The sequence below is a fragment of the Balearica regulorum genome, chromosome 3, assembly GCF_011004875.1.
Source record: "Balearica regulorum gibbericeps isolate bBalReg1 chromosome 3, bBalReg1.pri, whole genome shotgun sequence".
In the NCBI taxonomy this organism is placed as follows: domain Eukaryota; kingdom Metazoa; phylum Chordata; class Aves; order Gruiformes; family Gruidae; genus Balearica; species Balearica regulorum.
Genome location: NC_046186.1, coordinates 125,290,467 through 125,309,701, shown reverse-complemented (window position 1 = coordinate 125,309,701; position 19,235 = coordinate 125,290,467). Strand labels below are relative to the sequence as shown.

Sequence of the window (19,235 nt, the reverse complement as noted above, 5' to 3'; positions counted from 1 at the left end):
CATGACACTCCAAGTCTCTCTGAGAGCACTGCAAACCAGCAACCCTCCCACACCACAAAGCACTTGAAACAACAGCCTGAGGAAGGTTGAAACATTCCCACCGTGTCCCCAAGAATCCTAGGGATGTCGCTGCACGGCTCGGAAGTCTCGGCAATTACCCCACCACACCATGCAGCTTAGCATCTGCATCACAGAATTCATTATTTCGCTGTAGCCAGAAGCCCAGCTTTTTGTTTTCTGCCTCCGGGCCCTGCCAGGACCTGCCCGCAGCTGGCTCCTCACCTCCACCCTTCCCCACGGCCAGGGAGACAGGGCATGCTCTACAGCCAGGGGAAGGAGGACTCCTATAAACAACACAGTGTCCTAACACATCAAACGGCTGCCCTCTTCCCTACCACATGCAGGACAGAGGAGGAAAATCTGATCGGGACCACCCAGGAGCCCCAAAGAGTTAGGCCAGCTGGAGAACACGGGGAAAAATTAACAGGGTTGAATTATACATCACTGCATTAAGAAGCAGCCAGCCGTGGGCATTCTGGAGTGCAGGAGGGAGGAGAACCACAGACATTTTAGTTGCTGTCTGTGGACTTACACGTGATTTGGCTCGGATAGATTTGATCCATTAATCACCAATTTTGCATTGTTTTTCATTTAGATGAAGATTGGAGTAACAATTTACAAATACCGTGGCAATAGTGAACACTATGTTTTCTCTAATTCCTGGGCAAAGAATTACTGAACAAAAACCAAGGTCACGTGTATTTCCATTGCCACAGCCACAGCTCTGGAAAGGGAAGGACAATTCTACATGATTCAGATGGAAACTGGAAAAAGCTGTGAAGGCATCCATTTTCTTTGCTAAAATATCTGAGGTGAACTGGTAGTGGCAAAACATCTTATTTCAGATACAGTCAGCATGGAAGTTCACGCACCATTCCAAACCAAAGCTCATTAACCACTTTCTGCTATTTCCAAGAAAAACAAGAAAATTACGTATTAAGTTATCAATGATATGCTTTGTACATCAAGTGTTGGAAAATTCTACTGATTTTCTAGATAAAAGTTTAAAGATGCATATTTTTAAGTACTCTTCTGTTAAAGCAAAGCATCCAGCCATTTGAAACAACTACATTAGGAATTAAACTTTAATTCCACGTACCTCATGAAAGCCATCAGATCCTTTATTGCCCCCTCTTCCCCTTCCACGATCTTTACGCTTCAGTTTCTTTTGCATTCCCCGCCCTCGACCAACATTGTAGTTATTACCTCTTTGAGAAATACCTGAAAAACAGCAATGACCTCTTTAAATGACCTCTGAAAGCAAAGAAAAATGGTTACCTAGTGACATCAAATACAGACAAATCTAACAAACTAAATATCTACCTTTTTGCAGCCTGAATTTCTAAATACTATCTTGAATCATGAGTTGGCAAGTACAACTACACCAGGCAATTATAATTCCGTGCAACTGCCTGCTCTTTGAAAAGCTCTTCAAATCAATAGCAGACTGACAAAGTGAATATAAAATTAAATCTTGTTCAAAGCAGTGTCTCACAATTAGAAGTGCAGACATGTTATTCCTAACCAGCCCAAATACTTGAAATATTTCGTGCCGTTGGGCCGCCTTCTGAACACAGAGCTAACCAGTACAACTGGCACCCAGGTGTGTGTGCATGTTTCATTGTCATGACATGCAAGAAACCCGAGATCGTAACCTAAGAAATATGACTGAACAGCTTTGAATATAAATATGTTTAATGGTAACTGTTTGGAAGCCTCAAGAGGGTAATTATCCAGCCACCAGCATGCCAGGAGACATGGTCTCAACTAAAACCACTGACACAGTATCTGCTTTCTCAACAATTTAAAACCAAAGAAAACCAGTTAGAAAGCTCTGCAGACATCACACCCACTTCAGGTGGCAGCCGCTCTGCGACAGCAAGGCTGATCCCAGCAAAAAACACCTTGACTTCATCTCCAACGATTTGCAGACAGAGATTTTGAAGCAGTATTGCCAAGCAGCACATGAAAAGCCATTTTTGTCCCAGCTAAGAAGAGTTTGCCTATTTATTTTATTGTGAACCGAACCAGAATACGATAAATCTTCACTGTAGTAAATGGAAGACGGCTTACTACCTTTGTATAACACACAGTATCTTCCCGAGAACTAGTAAGGTACTCATGCTGTCATACAAAACACAAGATGGCTGGGGAGCCAGAAGTCCCTTCGTAACACGGAGGCCAGAGATGTAAGCCGGCTCAATGAATCGCACTACAACGGTAAGGAAATGATCAGACACCAAAGGAAAGGTGCAAACAAGAATGCCTGCGTAACTTGGTTTATAAAAGTCAGGCACGAAGTAAGGGCAGCGTGACCCTTTCAGGAATACGTTACTGAAGAGGAATACTTTTTCACCAGCATTTGTATTGGCCCAGCTTTGAATGCAAGAAAAGTTGCAAAAAGAAAAATAGAAAGATACTTACTAGCATACTTCTGGGACATACTAATAAAAGTATTCAGGCACCTATCAAAATTTCTAGGTACTTAATCTGGGGGGTGAGGTGGGGTGGTGTTCAGAATTGACATATTTACATTCCTCCCCCTGAACAAGTCCCGTTTCAGACTTTCATAAACTACACCAGAAAGTCACTTTACAGCCCTATGATTTCTTACTCAAGCAGTTACACAACAGAGATCTTGGATTTTTTTTTAACAGGGATTTATTTACTACGTAAGCATTACCCAACGCTTGATCTTTTTCCTCAGTATATGCATCAGTGCAACCACACGGTATTATTCCCTCCCGATGAGCAGCATTCTCTCTTACTGACGGGAGTAAGCCCATTCATTCAGCTCTCAAGACAAACATCCCGAGATGATGCATGATACAACTGCTGCCACCACCCATTACTACAGTTAACAATTCAAATTGTCTTACCTTTCTGGATCCCTTTCATCCCCTGCTTTTTCACTGGTTCTTTTGGGAATGGAGGTCCTAAATCAGTACTGGAGGTCTCTTTAGCTTGCCTGTATTGTTTAAGCTGATCAGCGAAATCTTCATCCTTTTCTTCCTCATTATAATTACCAAAGTTTTCATCACTGTAATGACTATAGTCGTCATAGTCCTTACTTTTTACATTTTTTTTATGTTGCATTTTCTGCGAACTCATGTAATTTCCTGATACGTGTCCATGCTGCATGAAAGGGATTGCACTGTTTAGAAGCAATTCTCTATTTCAAAAAACACCCCTCCAAACTCCTCTACGAAACCAATTTTTCACCCTGTTTTATTGTCATGTTGTCTACCAGATTTGCACAAGCAAGCATTAATAATAAACAGCAAAAATCAGTTATGTAGGAAAAATTAGAACTTTTGATTCTGAATGCAGCAAAATCGGAAAAAAGATAAAAAAGAACAGCATCAGCATCTATGCTCCAAAAAATTTTTCATTGGGGTCAAAAAAGCATTTTAACATATGCACTTCTAAGTGCTACTTAGATGAACTATGATTAAAATAATTTTTTTTCCCTTCGTGATCTCCATATCCTGACAATTTTGGACAAAGATGATGCAATCTGTCTTGTCTCGGTCAGCGAGGATGAAATACTGCTTACGGCCACTCCTAAGCCACCACTGTCCCTTCTCCAGTTTCTGCAGACAGCATCTTTAGTTTAATAAATTAGGCTGGCTTAGAGGTTTCTGGAATGGTTTCAGGCTAAAAGGAAAATCTCTCCTCTCCTCAGAAGTACCAGAGTTTCATCGAGCCCTATCTCAGCTTTAGAGAACGGCATTCTCTTTCACCCAGTGGTCTCAGGAGGGCTATCGAGCTGCACAGACTGAGAAAAGCCAGGACAAATTGAAAAGAAAGTAGCATCAATTCTAGATATTGAAAGGTGACTTTTGAAGAGCTGTTTCCTCTTAGTACCATCTAAACCCAATGTGGGCAATAATAAAGGTATCTTAATTGTTGCCTGATGGAGGAACAAATAGTATCAGACTTGTCTACACCACCTACCTTTGCACAACAGATAATGCTTTACATTTGGAAATCTACCCCAGGAGACAAGAACTAGATGCATTTCCCGAAATCTGTGAGAACGGGCGCTGCGATCAAGTCAGCCTTCAGAAACTGCATCAGGTACATTTGCATTTTTTAAATTACACCTAAATAAAGACATGAGATAGCAGTTTAAAAAAAAAAATACTACCTGACTGAACGAAGAATCATAATCTCTGTATGAAGAGCTGCTACTCTTTTTATGTGGTCTTTCTGTACGCTCAATATCAGAGTCGTGGCTGTAGTCTGAGCTGTCATCACTGGAAGGGGAGTTATGCTGAAAGCAAGAAGAAAACAGCGCTCTCAAACATTGTTAGATAATTCTCTGTGCAACTGCTCTGCTGTATATGAACTTACAGGAAGCATTAGCCTAATAAATGAAAATATTTTCTTAACTCTCACAAACCTCTTCTTCTGGGGGAAGCTAAAGAAAGCATGCTCTTTGATGACCCACTCCTTTTATCAGAGAAAGATCTGATCCGATGAGGCTTCCAAACGTAAGCATTGAGGGCTCTGTGGTTTCTCTGGGTTGTATCAGCTTCCTACAGGTCTCTGAGCCCTGCTTCTTTGTGACATAGCAGGGATGCTGCTGGAAGGCTAACAAATCTGGGAGGCGGCTAGAAACTTTCGTATGACCATGGAAATGATAAGCACCCTGTCATTTTCTGCTGGGAGCAAACACAGCCTTATCGTACAGTTGTTTTATTTAGATGTATTGTTTTGCAGAAAACTTAGAATATTCTCGTACGGTTCCCCTCTATTTCTGTGACTTTTAGAAAAGGAACATCAGGTTTAATTTTCTAGCATAAAATTTTGTGAATTGTTTGCATTTAAGTCAATTAAAATATGTATTAGACACATTACCTTAATGAACTTTACTGAAAAATTACTTAACTAGCCTGAAATATTTTCTCTCCATAAATATGATAATTAGAACAAAAAGTGAAATTGATAAATTTACATTTTGCCTCTTATCCTAAAAAACTCTCACTCTCTGCAGTTCAGCTACCATTACCGTTGTCAGTGCTCGGTGCTTAACTTACACCACTGCTAAAGATTTAAACAATTTAAGAAGTGGCTTAACATTTCAGCCTTTTGTGTCTGAACTACCACAACCACTGACAATAGCGAAGAGTAAAACACTCATAAATGTCAGTATTTTGTTAACTGCTATCAAAAGACATACTAAAATAAATCTGCATCCAGTGAAGACGTGTATCACAAATAACACAGTTACACCCACAGTCTGATTTTGTATTTCTTTCAAATATAAACAGATGAAACCCGAGTTTATGAACATGCATTTAGGCAAAGCTAACATGCAAGTTTCCAAATTATCATTTGAAATGTGCTATCGCTGGATTATTTAATGATTTATGGTCTCTTACCCCACATAAACCGTCACTGAAATGCGTGAATATGCACTTCCATGCATCAGAAGTCTATTTAAACAAATTCTTTAATATTGAAGTGCGTTGGTAAGATAGGAAACCCAAAACTTGCCCTCAGAGACCAAAGACTGCCTAAACAGCAATCAAACTAATCTAGATTTCTTCTCTAATTCCGTGGATACTAGTCTAAACCTGGAATTAAAACAATCACCTCCAATATTCTGGTTTGCATTTACTAACCTTATGCTTATCCCGTCTTCTCCTTTTTGATTTTTTCTTTTCTTTTTCTTTTTTGCGTTTCTTCCGTGATTTTCTATGTCCTTTTTCATTTTTCTGTTTATCATCACCTTTTGTACCATGTTCTTTCACATCTTCATACGCTGCATCATCTATTTCACCATCTTCTAGCTCTCCATCTTCTCTGTAGGAGGAAAAATATCAATGCAATAAAATTACATGTTATTATCTATCTCATCTGTCCACGAGTAAAAACAAACACACCCAGTATTTATTTCCACCAGCTGCATTTTTATACACATGCATATAGGTTTTAATAAGTGTAACACCCCAAGAACTAACAGGATTTTTGAATTTTCTTTTACCGTTGAAGAAAAATGGAATGCAAACCATTAAATGCCCTTGAATTGTACTGTAAAACTAAAAAGTTTAAAAGCTATGGTTTTTTTTTTTACTTCTCAGAACAAAGGTCGTTTCTTCTGGCATAGTTTTCTCCAACCTAGACAAAAAAAACCTGCTTCAATGTAAAGCACTCAAATTATGTTGCCCTTAAACACATTTCGAAGTGAAGAGGTAGTTTAATCATTGCTAGAAATACTTCTACTACAATCCTGTTACATGCTTTTATGGTGCTGTGTTTGCAGAACAGATCTGGTCAAAATTAAAGGCAATTAAAACTCTCTGAAAACCATATATTTAAAGAGTAGCAATAATGAAAATAAACAGTTGGGCACCGCAGGAAAAGCAATGCACAGTAATACAAACACATCTCCTTCAATACACCAGCTCCTGCAACTAAAGGTGGGGCTGTAGTATCTAGGGTATAATGGCCAGAGTCATGAGCAACTTGAAAAAGGAGAACTAATTTAGTGGTTAAGTGGATTCTTCAGAAGAAAGCAGTAGTTGACAAGAAAGGAGTCGTTAACATTTGAATTTCATTTGCTAGAATCTAAAACCTGACAGAAACCAGACATCCGATGATGCTGTTTTTCTAAGCTACCCAGGGTAGTTTTTTTTTCTTTTTAAAATTCATAACATTGACATTTGTAGGGTGTTGTTTCATGCATCAACAAATACTGTAAATGGAACAATACGCATGTGAATGTAACTGCTGCATATGAGCACAATTGTCTCAAAAGTCTTCACATTGGAGTAACACCAAAGGATTATTAAAAAAAAATATTAACACAAAAGGTAACACTTTAAGTGCTTGCAGACTAAATAACAGAAAGGCTTGTGCTTATCTCCATCAGTAGAGGGCAAAAAAGTTTCTCTGATTTTGTTTATTTAGTTTTGTCTACTGACCCAAACAATAATGGCCCTGAAAATATGTGGCCAGGAAAAAAACATTTGACAAAACACCAGCTAACCTATTTCTCATCCCTATTGCAGACACGCTGCTGAAGCAATCTCAACTCACCTTCTACTATTTGATATTTGCTGGGGTTTAGTTGTGGAAGAATTTACTGCTTTAAAGCATTTATAATTGGCTCTATATAATTATTTCTACATTACTGCCACAGCTTCAGGAATTCAGTCTTTGCAGACATGGCGGAACCTTGTAGAAACTCAGACCTGAAGTTTTACATGGAGATTGCTTGAGAATGTCATCAGTCCTACGGTGTCTGAAACCCTCGCTCTATGCATGTACTAGATTCAGCAGATGGTGGGGGCAGCAAGGGGAGAAGCCCGTAGATACTAGAAAATTACTTGTAAAAAACCAAAACCAAACAAACAAAAATAAAACCAAAAACCCCAATCCTAAACCAAGACCAAACTAGCGCTGGGGGCAGAACGTGCTAATTAGGCTATATTAAATTGCCTTACAATTTGTCCACCTCAGTCCTGTACTCACAATGTATTAGCTAACCTGATGTTCAACTCTACTACAAGGGACTGCAAATAGTAGGAACGGGGAAGAACTCACCAGGAAGCAAAAGACCTGAGTCTGCACAGTAAAAAAACTGTGGTTAAGAAGTTAGAAGCAACCCAAAGTTCTGACTTTTTGTAAGAGTAGTAAATGGATGTGCCAGGAAGAAGAAGAGGGGAGAAGACACGACTGCTGTTTTGTCACCTTGTACATCCTGCAGCTTCTTAGAACCAAATACTCTAACAACCACAATGCAAAAAAAGGGGGGGGAAAAAACAAAAACCCCACACCAACAAACCAAACCAAAAAACCATCAAAATATGATTATAGATCACTAACTAGCCAAAAAATGTAAGGGGAGGGGAAAAAAAAAAACCCAACCAAACCACATCCAGATTATCAACTCACATAAAGGCTTTGGAGAAAGACCAAGGAAATCCATCCATTTTAAGGTACCACCTTTTCACCTTTAATTCTCAGCTACTGATGAGATCCTGCAGCATATCTACAGCAACCACAACACTTTCCTACCATCTCGTGGCAGCCCACTGCAACCACGCAAAGACAAGTCATATACATCCAAGCCTCCCAAAGACGCTTCGCTGAATTGCATGACCAAGAAGAACTCTAAGAAGACTCTAAGAACATTTCTAGGCAATGCGCAAGGGCAGCTACCCTATCTAGCGATTGAAAAAAGTACCCTGGAATATGGGAGAAAATAAGCTTTGAGAGAAGTATTGAGGATAGCTTTGTTTTGCTGAAAAGAAGGAAAGCTTATAAGAAGCTTTCAGATGTCAAAATATTAAAAAGTGGACATAAAAAGACAGATTTAATCTGATTAGGAGATTCCGCTGCGGAAGGCATCATTTAAAGACCGTCGCTCATACTGATGGGCAGTAAAGGAAAGTTGACGGCAGGTAGAAAGCAAACTTGCAGGACTGCGTGCCACAGGCAGCTGTTGAAGCAGACAGCAGCAGCTGCAGAAAAGGACTGGCTAAATTTGCAGAAAACAAGCTCATTAAAGGCATGGCTGTATCCTCAACACATAAAATACAACTGCGGGTGTTAGGAAAACAAAAGGGAACTTAGAATTGAAGAAAAACTGCTCAAGTCCCATGTCTTAAGTTTAGCTACACCGCAAATGCAATCGCCACTGGTTTTGCTTATGGCCTTAAACGTTTACTTGGACACATTCTGAAAAGAACGTTATTTTTTAGAGCAAATATAGAACAATAGGAAGCTATGAAGTCAAAGGTAGCTTTGGAACAAGTAACGGAAATAACAATAATTTATTTATTATAATAATAATAATAAAGGTATGCCCACTGCCAAGTGGGCACCAAACGTGAAGCAGAGAGGCAGCGTCAGAACCCATTTTTACGTGATTTTTTACAGGGCACTCGCAGAGATCTGCTCGTACACAATCCCTACACTGGCTGACGAAGGGCAGCATACCACCAAGATACTCCCCTTACTTAAGGTGAGATAAAGGATCTTCAGAATATGTACCCCAAGCATAAAATAAATCCAGTCTTCAACCACCACGGCGTCCATTATCTCCAGCGTTCCCTGGCAAATTCCAAAGTACCACATAAAATAGCCCAAGGAAGCATCTGTCACGTCTTTGCAGAGATACCTGATTAATAAAGGGCACCTAATGAAACTGAAACACCTACAGCTATCAGAAAAAAACATATTTCATATTGACAAAGCAAGTGAAACTCACTCTCTCAAGGATGTCTACTCAATTAAAATATCCTGTTAAGTAAAATGCCTACTAAAAATGCTCTTTGGGAAATAAAGTAGTTACCAGTTCCTTTGGGAACTGCCGTCATATATTTACACTTCTGGGATGCATCCAGGACTCAGAATAACTTTCTAGGTAAAACAATCGTGTAGAATCTCAGTAATACCTTTGAAATGCAATTCAAAGAATAGCAAGATTGCAAAAGTCCTCTAATCCCCAAATGCCTAAATTCTTTCCACAACATGCTAGAATTTTCCAAGTATTGACCTAAAAGGATGTTAAAAAAAAAAAAAAAAGCAACAACTGGTTAAATATGGTTTGAAAAGACAATGCTCAAAAATTTATCATTTATTGGAAAGAATTTAATTATTCTTCAAAGAAAGCTTAAAGGAAGGGAAGATGTGACCTTCTGGTTTTTTCCCCATTTAAAATCCAAACTGCAGCTGTCCGCTAGAAAGTGAGTGCGGAACCTACTCCTTTTAGAAGTTCGCTTCCTAAATTTATTCCATAGAGTTGGCCACAGCGAGCAGCTCTGGGAAGGGCTTTCGGCGATGAGAACCAAGACTACCTCCTTTTCCACTATGAGTAACAAAAGCCAACAAACAGATGTGGTCTGGAAAAAGTACAGCTAGCAGATGATTTTCTAGGAAATGGGTCCGAGTCTTAGGTTGCTTTCCCTTTGGCAGATATCTACTGCAAACAAATCACACCACTTATGTAAGAAGAGCCAATATGAACTTCTGTTTTGCAAAGTACAGCTTCTTGCTTACAGAATATTCTGGGCTTACACAATATCTCAGTATGCTCTTATTATTGCTGGAAATGCCTGACACACAAACCCCAACATTTTCTTGATCTAGAAAAACAACTATAATTTTGTCTTCTTTCAAGATTCACTTCCCTTTTAGCTACCCTACCCCACAAAACAATACACCTTCATTGAAATAATGCCAATAAACTGCATGGGGAACAGTTTCCGATGCCTACACAACACATACCTCAAGAGTCAAAAAGACAGGCTCTGTGCTGAAGGAACAAACACTGGCAATTTTTAACTTCTGCCATGTGTTATTTTCTTGGATTCTATACTTGTATTTGCAAAGGCTGAACTAAATCTGGTGCATCTTCAGATTAACGGAACTTAATCCCCGACCGATTACAGTGCAGACCTGCAGTGTAAAAATTCTGGCGCAGAAAACAGCAGAAGAGGTTAACTCATCTCTAACCAGAGATGTCCACTAGCATTACCAAGCCCTTCCCACCCTGGTGCGTTTTAAGTCCTTTTGGAAGAGAAACAAAAGCATCTTCACTAAATACCCAGTTTAGGTTGCTTAGAGGTGCTCGGCTACGGCTGCCTGACCTACTGGAACTCCTTCATGCAGAGCCCTGGATGATTTGAATGATTAAAGCAAGTCGCCATATGGTACTGCGATTTCCTCAGAACCCAAGGGACAGCAAATGCACTCTCGCAATCCAGAACACAAGAGATGCGAAATTAAGTAACATCACCTAGACTCCACAAGCTAAACAGATCCTAACTAAACCAAAGGCAGCGCGCTGGCCGTGATCCTCCCTATCAGCCCCCGTACAAGGACTAGGTACGCACACACAAAAATTGGTTCCTCTCCAAACCCGAGAGAAGGAACTAAAATCGCTGATGGATCGCTCCCTCTTCCACAATCTCCAGATACTCGGAGCTTGATGGATATGTGAAAACAAAGCCATAAAGCGTTTCTGCTGTGCCAAGTGTATTTCTAGAGCATCTCCAAAATGGATTAGAAAGGCACAGAAGCCAAATTATTTTGCAGGGAGCATAAGTCTGGTGAAATCACTGAAAGAGCAGTTATGCAAATATTTGGTTAGGGAAAATAGAAATCCACACATAAAGTAACTCGCCATTACTGTTTATGCTTTAATTTCTAACATTCAAACTCGGCTTTAACTTGCCTTTCTTGCTCTTAGTCCAAGTAATTTTTAAAAATGGCATTCATAAGGTTCAAGAGGATTCACAACGCAAGCTCCTTAAGCCTGAGATACAAAAATGAGATGCATTTTGTCAGCACACTAATGACCGTAGCTCCAAAATATTTTAAGAAAACTAAAAGAGTTTTCCCTGTGGGACTGTTTTCCCAATCTTCCTGACAAAAGTACTTTGCATACTTGCAGATACAGCAGGTCCTACATGGGAATCATACTTCGGTATGCTTTAAGAACTTACATGAACAAAATCACACAACCAGAATGCAAATCTCTATCATCAAACATTATTTTCCGTTAAGTCCATTTTTGGTAGGTTCGATTTACAGCTGAGGAAAGGTCTCATTCAAAAATAATTACATTTTCTTTTACAATATGATGCTTTTTACTTTATTTAGTAGAATAAGCCTTGAAGGAGAATATAAATAGCCAAGAGCTTCTGAAAGCACTACCAAGACTAGAAAAAGTATATAGTAGATAAAAATTAAAAGCTGCAAACACCTCCTTTTTACTTCCTGTACACAGAGATCTGCTGTAGCAAAAGGACACGGTAACAAGAATGCAAACTTTATACATGAGCAGAACTCCAGGCCACTAAGTAATTTTTAAGAAGCTACTAATTTCTGGTGATAACAGACTATTACTGTCCAAAAATATAATAAAATCTGTTTCTTCCTAAAGTGAGAGCATTGTTAAACCTTAACCTCTTTGTTCTGCGATTACTTCTAGAAGAGATAGGTTACTGGAAAACATCCAGGATATCCAAAAACTCATCCTCTCATATAGAAGCAGTATGCTAACAGCCCTTAATTTACAGGGGCTGATAACAGCATCATACACCGGAGTATCTGTGAGAAGGACATACAGTGCAGGGGAGAGAGCTTAAACTGATGGGAAACTACCCTGACACCAGTCAAGACTCACTTAGAGAAAAAGCCTTACACCCCTCCTGGACAGTTCTTAATTTCCTTTGGGCATGTTTTCCTTAGTCCCCCAAAGTAGATTTCTCCCTCAGCCCCTCTATTCTACCTCTTCATACACTCCTGCTGCTTCAAATAACCCTCCTGCACGTTATTTCCCACACCCAACGCATCTAGAAAAACACGGTGTTATGCAGCCCTCGTGACTGCACAGACATACACGGCAATCGCTTCTCAGCATTCCACGCTTACTTTCTGTTCACTACCATGCAATGAACCCACAATACTCTGGCAGGTAAGATTTTGGAGTTATAAAATCATGAAGAGCACAATAACTCAGATGCCATTTGATGACATGAAAATTCCAGGTCTAAAATAAGATCTTAGAGGGCTAAAATTCAGGAAATTAATTTGTCCTAGCATGCGGCTACGCTAAAGAATTTATGAATTAAGAAGGAAAATAACTACAAAACTAGACGGTGTTGTTGCAGTTAACACAACAAACCGGTGTCCATCCAGAAGCAGCACTGGCTCCTTTGACAATGTTACGCAGGTCTCTTACCCGCATTTTTCAGATGCCCACTAGTTTTGACCACTCTGCAAATGTGAAGTTATTTTAATCTACAGTGAAATTACATCATGAAAAGTTACAGACCAGATTACTTGGGGGTTTTAACCTCTGTTTTGCTTTCATTCCTAGGGCTGGCTGTAACAGATACTGTGTTCCCATAAAATAGGGGAAGGAAGTGAGAAAGACAGCAGCAAGATGCCAAAAAATAATTTTGTATGGTGGTGCTGGAGGCCAACGAGCAACTTTTGGAAAGCTCATCTTCTCACCCTGCTGCCGAACCATCTCCAGTCTCTGGGGCTTCTTACTGCAGAAGAAATTCCAGCAATTCACACAGGCCGCCACCTCCTCCTCCCCAGGAGGATGAGGAGTCACAGCTATGGCAGCCAGCTGCGTTTTTGCCGCTCCTGCAATGTTTGCTGGATGGCAAGCAAGCCTCGTTTGCCCACAGGGCATATTTGGGAGTGATTATCTCGTCGCTTCCTAGTTTCCTAATGTCAAAGCAAGTTTTGAAATCCTGCTGGAAAACAATAAATCACTACAAGGCTGCATTCAGTGATCACAAACAACTTCAACTTAACATGAACACATTCTTCGGTGATTAACTATTACTGGGAAAAAAAAAAAATCTCTACAAACAGCTAGAAGTAAACATTTTCAAACCAAACTACGCACATGTGGACAGAGGGCATTAAAGCACCAGGTAGAATAAAAGAGATGCATTTAAATCGTCAAGTTGAACTAAAGATAGACGGAAGCCTTATGGCAAGGGAGACTGGGAGAACAGTTGGGCTGGACAATAGCAGCTGCGGATTAGAGATCTTTAGCCCTTCTGCTCCACAAATGCTTCCCCGGTCTGTAACGCTACGGTGCCAAGGAGCCACGCGGATCAAGACAAGGCACGGGCAAAGCCGCTTGCAATATAACATTGACTAAGCAGTAACAGAAAAAATGCACAATTAAGGGATATAATACAGATTTCAATTTGGTGTCGCTCGTTTTGGTCACAACCCACCACTTGCGTTTTTCCCTTTATTTGCCACCGGCTGTAATTTAGCGGAGCAGGTCTCCATTAGGGTGAACCAGACAGACCTGTTAGAGCAGCAGAGCGTAAATCACGCTTGCCAAGGATGGGAGTGCAAAACCGTACATGGAAAGGGAGCAGGCAATTCCTAAGACAGCTGGAAGAAGAAACTGGAAAAATAAAATACAAACAAAGGGGTGGCTGGGTGGAGTCTCTATGCACCTGGCTCACCTCAATGTACACCGGGCACACGTAGCTGCCGAAGGAGAGGCTTTGGAAGAGCAGCATCACAGCTAGAAGCCGGCAGACTCGCATAACCAAACACTTCAGCCACGCTTCGTAAAATTCAAATCAGTTTACCTTGAATAAGAAAGTGACTGTACCAACTTAATTTTAAAATGTACAAATTATATCAAATACTCAATGAAAAAGTGTACAATGAGGATTAGCATGGTTCTCAGGAAAAGGAAACTGAAATGCAACAGACAAGCCCAGCTTTGAAGTGGCATTTCCAAACATCCTCTGGAAAAAAAAAAAAGTCAGGACAATTTTCTAAAGGAACTTTGCACAGGCCACTCGGGCATCTGTCGGAGAGCTGTCTCTACTGTAGAATTTCCTTTATTGTACAACGAGTATGTAAAAAAGAAGCCTGATACTTATGCTTGCCATGCCATTCGTAAAATCATGCAGGCTACAGAAGCCTTACGTGCACCTCTGTGATCTGAAAGTTTGCATCTCAATGTTCAGACCTGTCATTAGGTCACTGCTATTTTTACAGCAGATAATGGTGTAAGAAACCTCCAACTCTGGCGATTAAATGACAGTAAAGCAGGGATAGCCAACAGAAACTATCAGGGTCAACCTAATGTTTTAGATTTTAAAAATAAACGTACTCCTATTTTCTGAAGTTCCTGGCAATTGTAAATTGGCACCGATTTCAAATGCAGAACCAACTGTAGCAAACACATCCTTCTCGTGCCTGTAATAGCTCAGTGTTAGTCAGAAAATCAAAGTCTGCAGAAGTCTGCATGCGGACTGAATTCTTTTGTATTTGTGACAAGTGCTTAGGTCTTCTCTTGGGCACATACGTTCATCTACAGCATGATGTATAGGTGGGACAATGTCGACAAAAATAGAGTTTAAGAGAAACACGAAGCGCCCGGTCCTCCAGACGACGGTAACAGCAACCACAAACTATCGCAAGTCATCACACCTTGCCGACCTCCGGCACAGAGCAGTAATTTGCACATACAGTCATTTATAAACCGGGGCTCCTTTCTGAGAGTTACGCTCCTCTTTTCACCTTGCTGATGGCAAGGGGGAGCTCTGTTTGAGTACACTCCAAGAGAATTTTGCTTTTCTGTAGTTATTTGCTGTAACTCACTTTGCCTGCACCCTGCCTCAGACGTCTTTCTTACCCTATCAGAGATTATCTATATAAGAAGCAATCCTTAATGAAACCTAACCTTACAGGAAAAACTTTAAGATGACACCTGTTATCTGTGTGTACAGAAAGTCTCAAAAAACTTCACCAAAGAGAATGCCTCCACAATGAGTTAAGTAAAAATATTTAAAGAATGAGAAACCTTCCTCCCTTAATCAGGTGCCTCATCTATAAACCCAGAAAACAAAGACTTTGGATTAAAACAGTCTTCCAACTTAAAATATTCAAAGTGTGGACATACAATGTTTTTTACTATTTTCTACTGCTCAAAACCACTAGCCAACTTCTTTATAATTCTACAGATCAGTTCAAACCCAAACTAACTAAATGTTAACAGAAACGCTATTCATTTACGCTGCACGAATTGATCTAATCTGTTAAATGATTTCAGCAGCTTCCTATTATGGGCTGTACCTGCAGTAAACTAGTCCTACTGAGCTACCAATGACGTAAAAAATTGATTGCAAGATAAAACGTACTGAAACTACACGTGTTAATTTTAAAATACCGAACTAGTATTATAGCAAGACTCCAAGGTAAATCAGAATATGAGTGTGTCAGGTACTTGCACATTATCTTTTCTACAGAACTTAGAACTGGCTTTTTGACTGATTACCACGGAGACTGGACAGAACCAGTTGAGTACTAAAAAACATTTGTAGTTAAAGCTGTGCTGCCCCTCCCCTTGGCAAGTAACCATGTTTTCTGCGGAAAGAGGCTCTTTCCCTTTAGCCCTTCCCAATCACCAGCTGGTAGGGAAATCTTTATGAACTTCAGAAAGTTAAAATATTACATTTTGACAAGATTACATTTGCATACCTAATATAATACACAGACTTAATTTGGGGCTTTTTTAAGAATGCTCTAGGTATATTAAGAATACACTTTATACATCTCAGATCAGAGGGGAGCAGAAGTCTTATAAAAATCTTGTTTACAAAAAATATTATTTAGCAGGTAAACGGGTTTAGTCTTCTGCCCTTCTGAAATTAAAATGTTATAAAGCAATGTTTATAAATTAACCTGTATTAAAAGTACATTAGACTATTAGGTTGTACTTATTTGTTCTATTTCATCATTTACCAGTGTAACAACAGGCATACTGGTGAGAACAGCCAGTAAGAGGAACTCTGCTTGTCAGCATTGCATGAGTAACTGCAAGTTAGAAAAACTACGCTTCCAGCAGAACAGTGGGTAACTTGGGCTTGTCCTCAAGGAGGACTTTTAAAACACAAAGAATTTTCAATCCCGGAAACAGTAAAAAGTCACACTTACTAACTCCAGGAACTCTAAAACACTTTGCCTGCTTCTGCTGTGCAGTCTTAGTAAGTAGTTTTGCCCTATCTTCAACAATCCCTGTGGATTACTAGTTTGCTTTTCACACAGCACTCTTTTTGGAACATCCAGCACGACAAAACTTAACACTATTTCACAATTAAAAGCAGGAAGGTGAAAACAAGAATCAGCAGCTCTGGGGATCTGCCCTGAACCTGTCACTAAATCGCACTACGGTTTTTGGATCCGTCAGTCACCTCGTGCGGCCCTCCACTTTCCCAATTTATAACACAAAATTAGCGACTCTTTCTCCAGTGAAGGAACAGTTACGTTCGCTCACAAGCCCTTTTTTTTTTTTCCCTTTTTTCCATTCCCCAGTGTTTTTCAATCCTCTGAAGCAAGTACCAAGCACGGTTGTGGAGCTGTGTGGGGAGGACAGACTGAAGCCCAGCTGTCGAAAACCAGCATTTTTAGCTCCTGCAGTTGTGTCACGAATGCAGCTGAGTAGATGTAGACTGAAGGACTGGTGAGCTGTCACCCTGGCATAGTATTTTTGGAACTAGTTAGGAAGGCCAGGGCTGCCTGGAGAAAGGATTTGAATTTCCAGCAGCTGCAGGAGAGAAAGGGAGGGAGGAACAGAGGTCCTTTCACCAGGAACAGGACTCTGGTTTTCTGCGCATGGGGACTGAGAGGTGGCAAAGATAACGTCAGTCAGACCTTAATCTGCATAAAAAAAAGATCCAGTTAAATGTGTAAGGTGTAATCTGGCAACAAAATGACGTTAAATATGGATCTAGTGAGAGATTCTTGTATAAACAAAAACAACAACAACCAAAAAAAAAAACCCTAACTCAAAGCACCCTTTCCTACCTGACTAGCAGCGCCAGGGCAAGGGAGAAAAAGAACAATGGTGACATTCAACAGACACCCGCTGGAAAGTGCAATTTATGGAAAGAAATGGAAAACAGTCCCCGTTCCCAGCCAGAATAAATAAATGAAGATGTAAAACGCATGCATTCCAAAAAATAAAACCCTACTAATAATGCACTTCTAATTCAGTGACACCCCCCCTTCCCTCCTTGCATTCTCCCCCCCCCCCCAACCCACCCCAGTCCTCACCCCGGTCTTCCAGCCTGAAGGTGACCTGCCCCCACAAAAACATCGTTAACCCCCTAGGCACATTAACACACAGCATCATCATCATCATTATCAGCATCATCATCACCCCACTAGTATCACCATTATGAGAAGCGGAGAGAGAGAAGAATGTTACTCGACCTTTCGTCCCCTGCATGTTGCCTGTCAGAGTCGGGCATGTTTGGGTCAAGAACTGGGTTTGGGGGTTTGGAGAACAGGCTTTCAAAGGCCATTGTGCTGGCTGTGGTATGGTGAGGAGGAGGGAGGTGGAGGAAGGCAGGACACTGCCGCTGCCCGTGGTGCGGAGGGAGGAGGAGGAGGTGGCGGCGGCGGCGGCGCGCACAGCCGCTCTGGGGGCGGCTCGGTGAGGAGGAGGGTCGGGTCCCTCAGTGAGGAGAGATGATGAAGGTTTCACTCACGGTTACTTAGTGAGACACTAACGGGCACTCAGTGCAGGGCGAGGCTGCACAGGCTGAGCCCGGCCGCCCCGCGCGGGCAGGAGGAGGAGGAGGCAGCAGCGGCGGCGGCTCGGAGGAGCAGGCCCGGGGCACAGGAGAACGAGAGGACACACACACGGGGGAAGGGAGGTGCTGGTGGCCGGAGATGGCTGCCCTAATTCTTCCTTACAAACATGGCGCCCGCTCGAGGCACTCTCACAAAATGGCGGCAGCGGCGGCGGCGGCGGCAGCGGCGGCGGAGGAGAACGGCGGCAGCGGCGGCAGCGACCCCCCGGCGCTTGCCCCCAGCTCGCTCAGCGGCCGCGGCCCGCACAGCGCCGCCGCCACCACTGCGTCTTCCGCGCCCGTCGGGGCCGCGATGGCGTCGCCTCGCGCTGGCCGCCGCCGCCGCCGCCCGCGAACACGCTCCTCCTCCTTCGCCGCCGCCGCCCCGCCCCCAGCGCGCCCCCGTTGGCTGGCACCGCCCCGCGTCACCGCGCCGGCCAGGCCTCCCATTGGCGGCGGCGCGCCGCCCGTCACGCCGCTGTGACGTCGCGCGAGCGCGGCGGGCCCCGCCTTCCCCCTCCGCCGCCCCGCGCGGGCGACGTGTGTGTGTGCGCGTAGCGCGCGCGCGCGCCCCAGCGGGGAAGGGAGGGGGGGCGGAGCCCCGCCTCGCCGCGTGCGGGCTGGCGTCACGTGCGCGCCCGGGCGGCCGTTAATGGCGGCCGTCACCCGTTATGGCGCTTCCGCCCCGCGCCACCTCGCGAGAGCCCGGACACACACCCCCCCCCCCCCCATTCCCCTCTTCGCTGTGGTAACCCGCCGCCTCCGCTCCCCTCTCCGCCCCCCTTCCCCCACTGAGGGGACCAGGCCTTCCGCCCGCCCCCCGGCAGTTAATTACTTCTGAGAGGGACGAGTCTAATTAAAGCACGACGTGTCGGGGGTGTGTCTTCCCCCCCCCCCCCCCCCCGGAGGTAAAGGCCGTCACCTCAGGCAGGGAAGCGGTAACAGCGAGGGGCCTGCAGGGACCTCAGGAAGGGATCAAAACCGGCCTTGGAGAGGTTAAGGGACGATAACCCGCAGAAAAGCCTCAGAGGCTGCGGAAAACAGGCTTCTGCTAGCGTCACTCCAGTGACTTGTTCTATTAAA

The 19,235-nt window shown here is 42.5% G+C and overlaps 1 protein-coding gene across 1 annotated transcript in view; it reads right to left on the bottom strand.

Annotated features, from left to right (window-relative positions):
- Nucleotides 1–18,526, bottom strand: part of ZC3H6 (zinc finger CCCH-type containing 6) — a 28,102-nt gene extending 9,576 nt beyond the window's left edge. The window contains exons 1-5 of the mRNA XM_075749969.1: nt 17,791–18,526; nt 5,691–5,871; nt 4,211–4,336; nt 2,940–3,195; nt 1,160–1,281 (exon numbers count right to left, since the gene is read on the bottom strand). Coding sequence (XP_075606084.1) covers nt 1,160–1,281; nt 2,940–3,195; nt 4,211–4,336; nt 5,691–5,871; nt 17,791–17,882 — 777 coding nt within the window. The 5' untranslated portion in view covers nt 17,883–18,526. The remainder of the gene's footprint in view (nt 1–1,159; nt 1,282–2,939; nt 3,196–4,210; nt 4,337–5,690; nt 5,872–17,790) is intronic.
- Between the last annotated feature and the right edge of the window lie 709 nt (nt 18,527–19,235).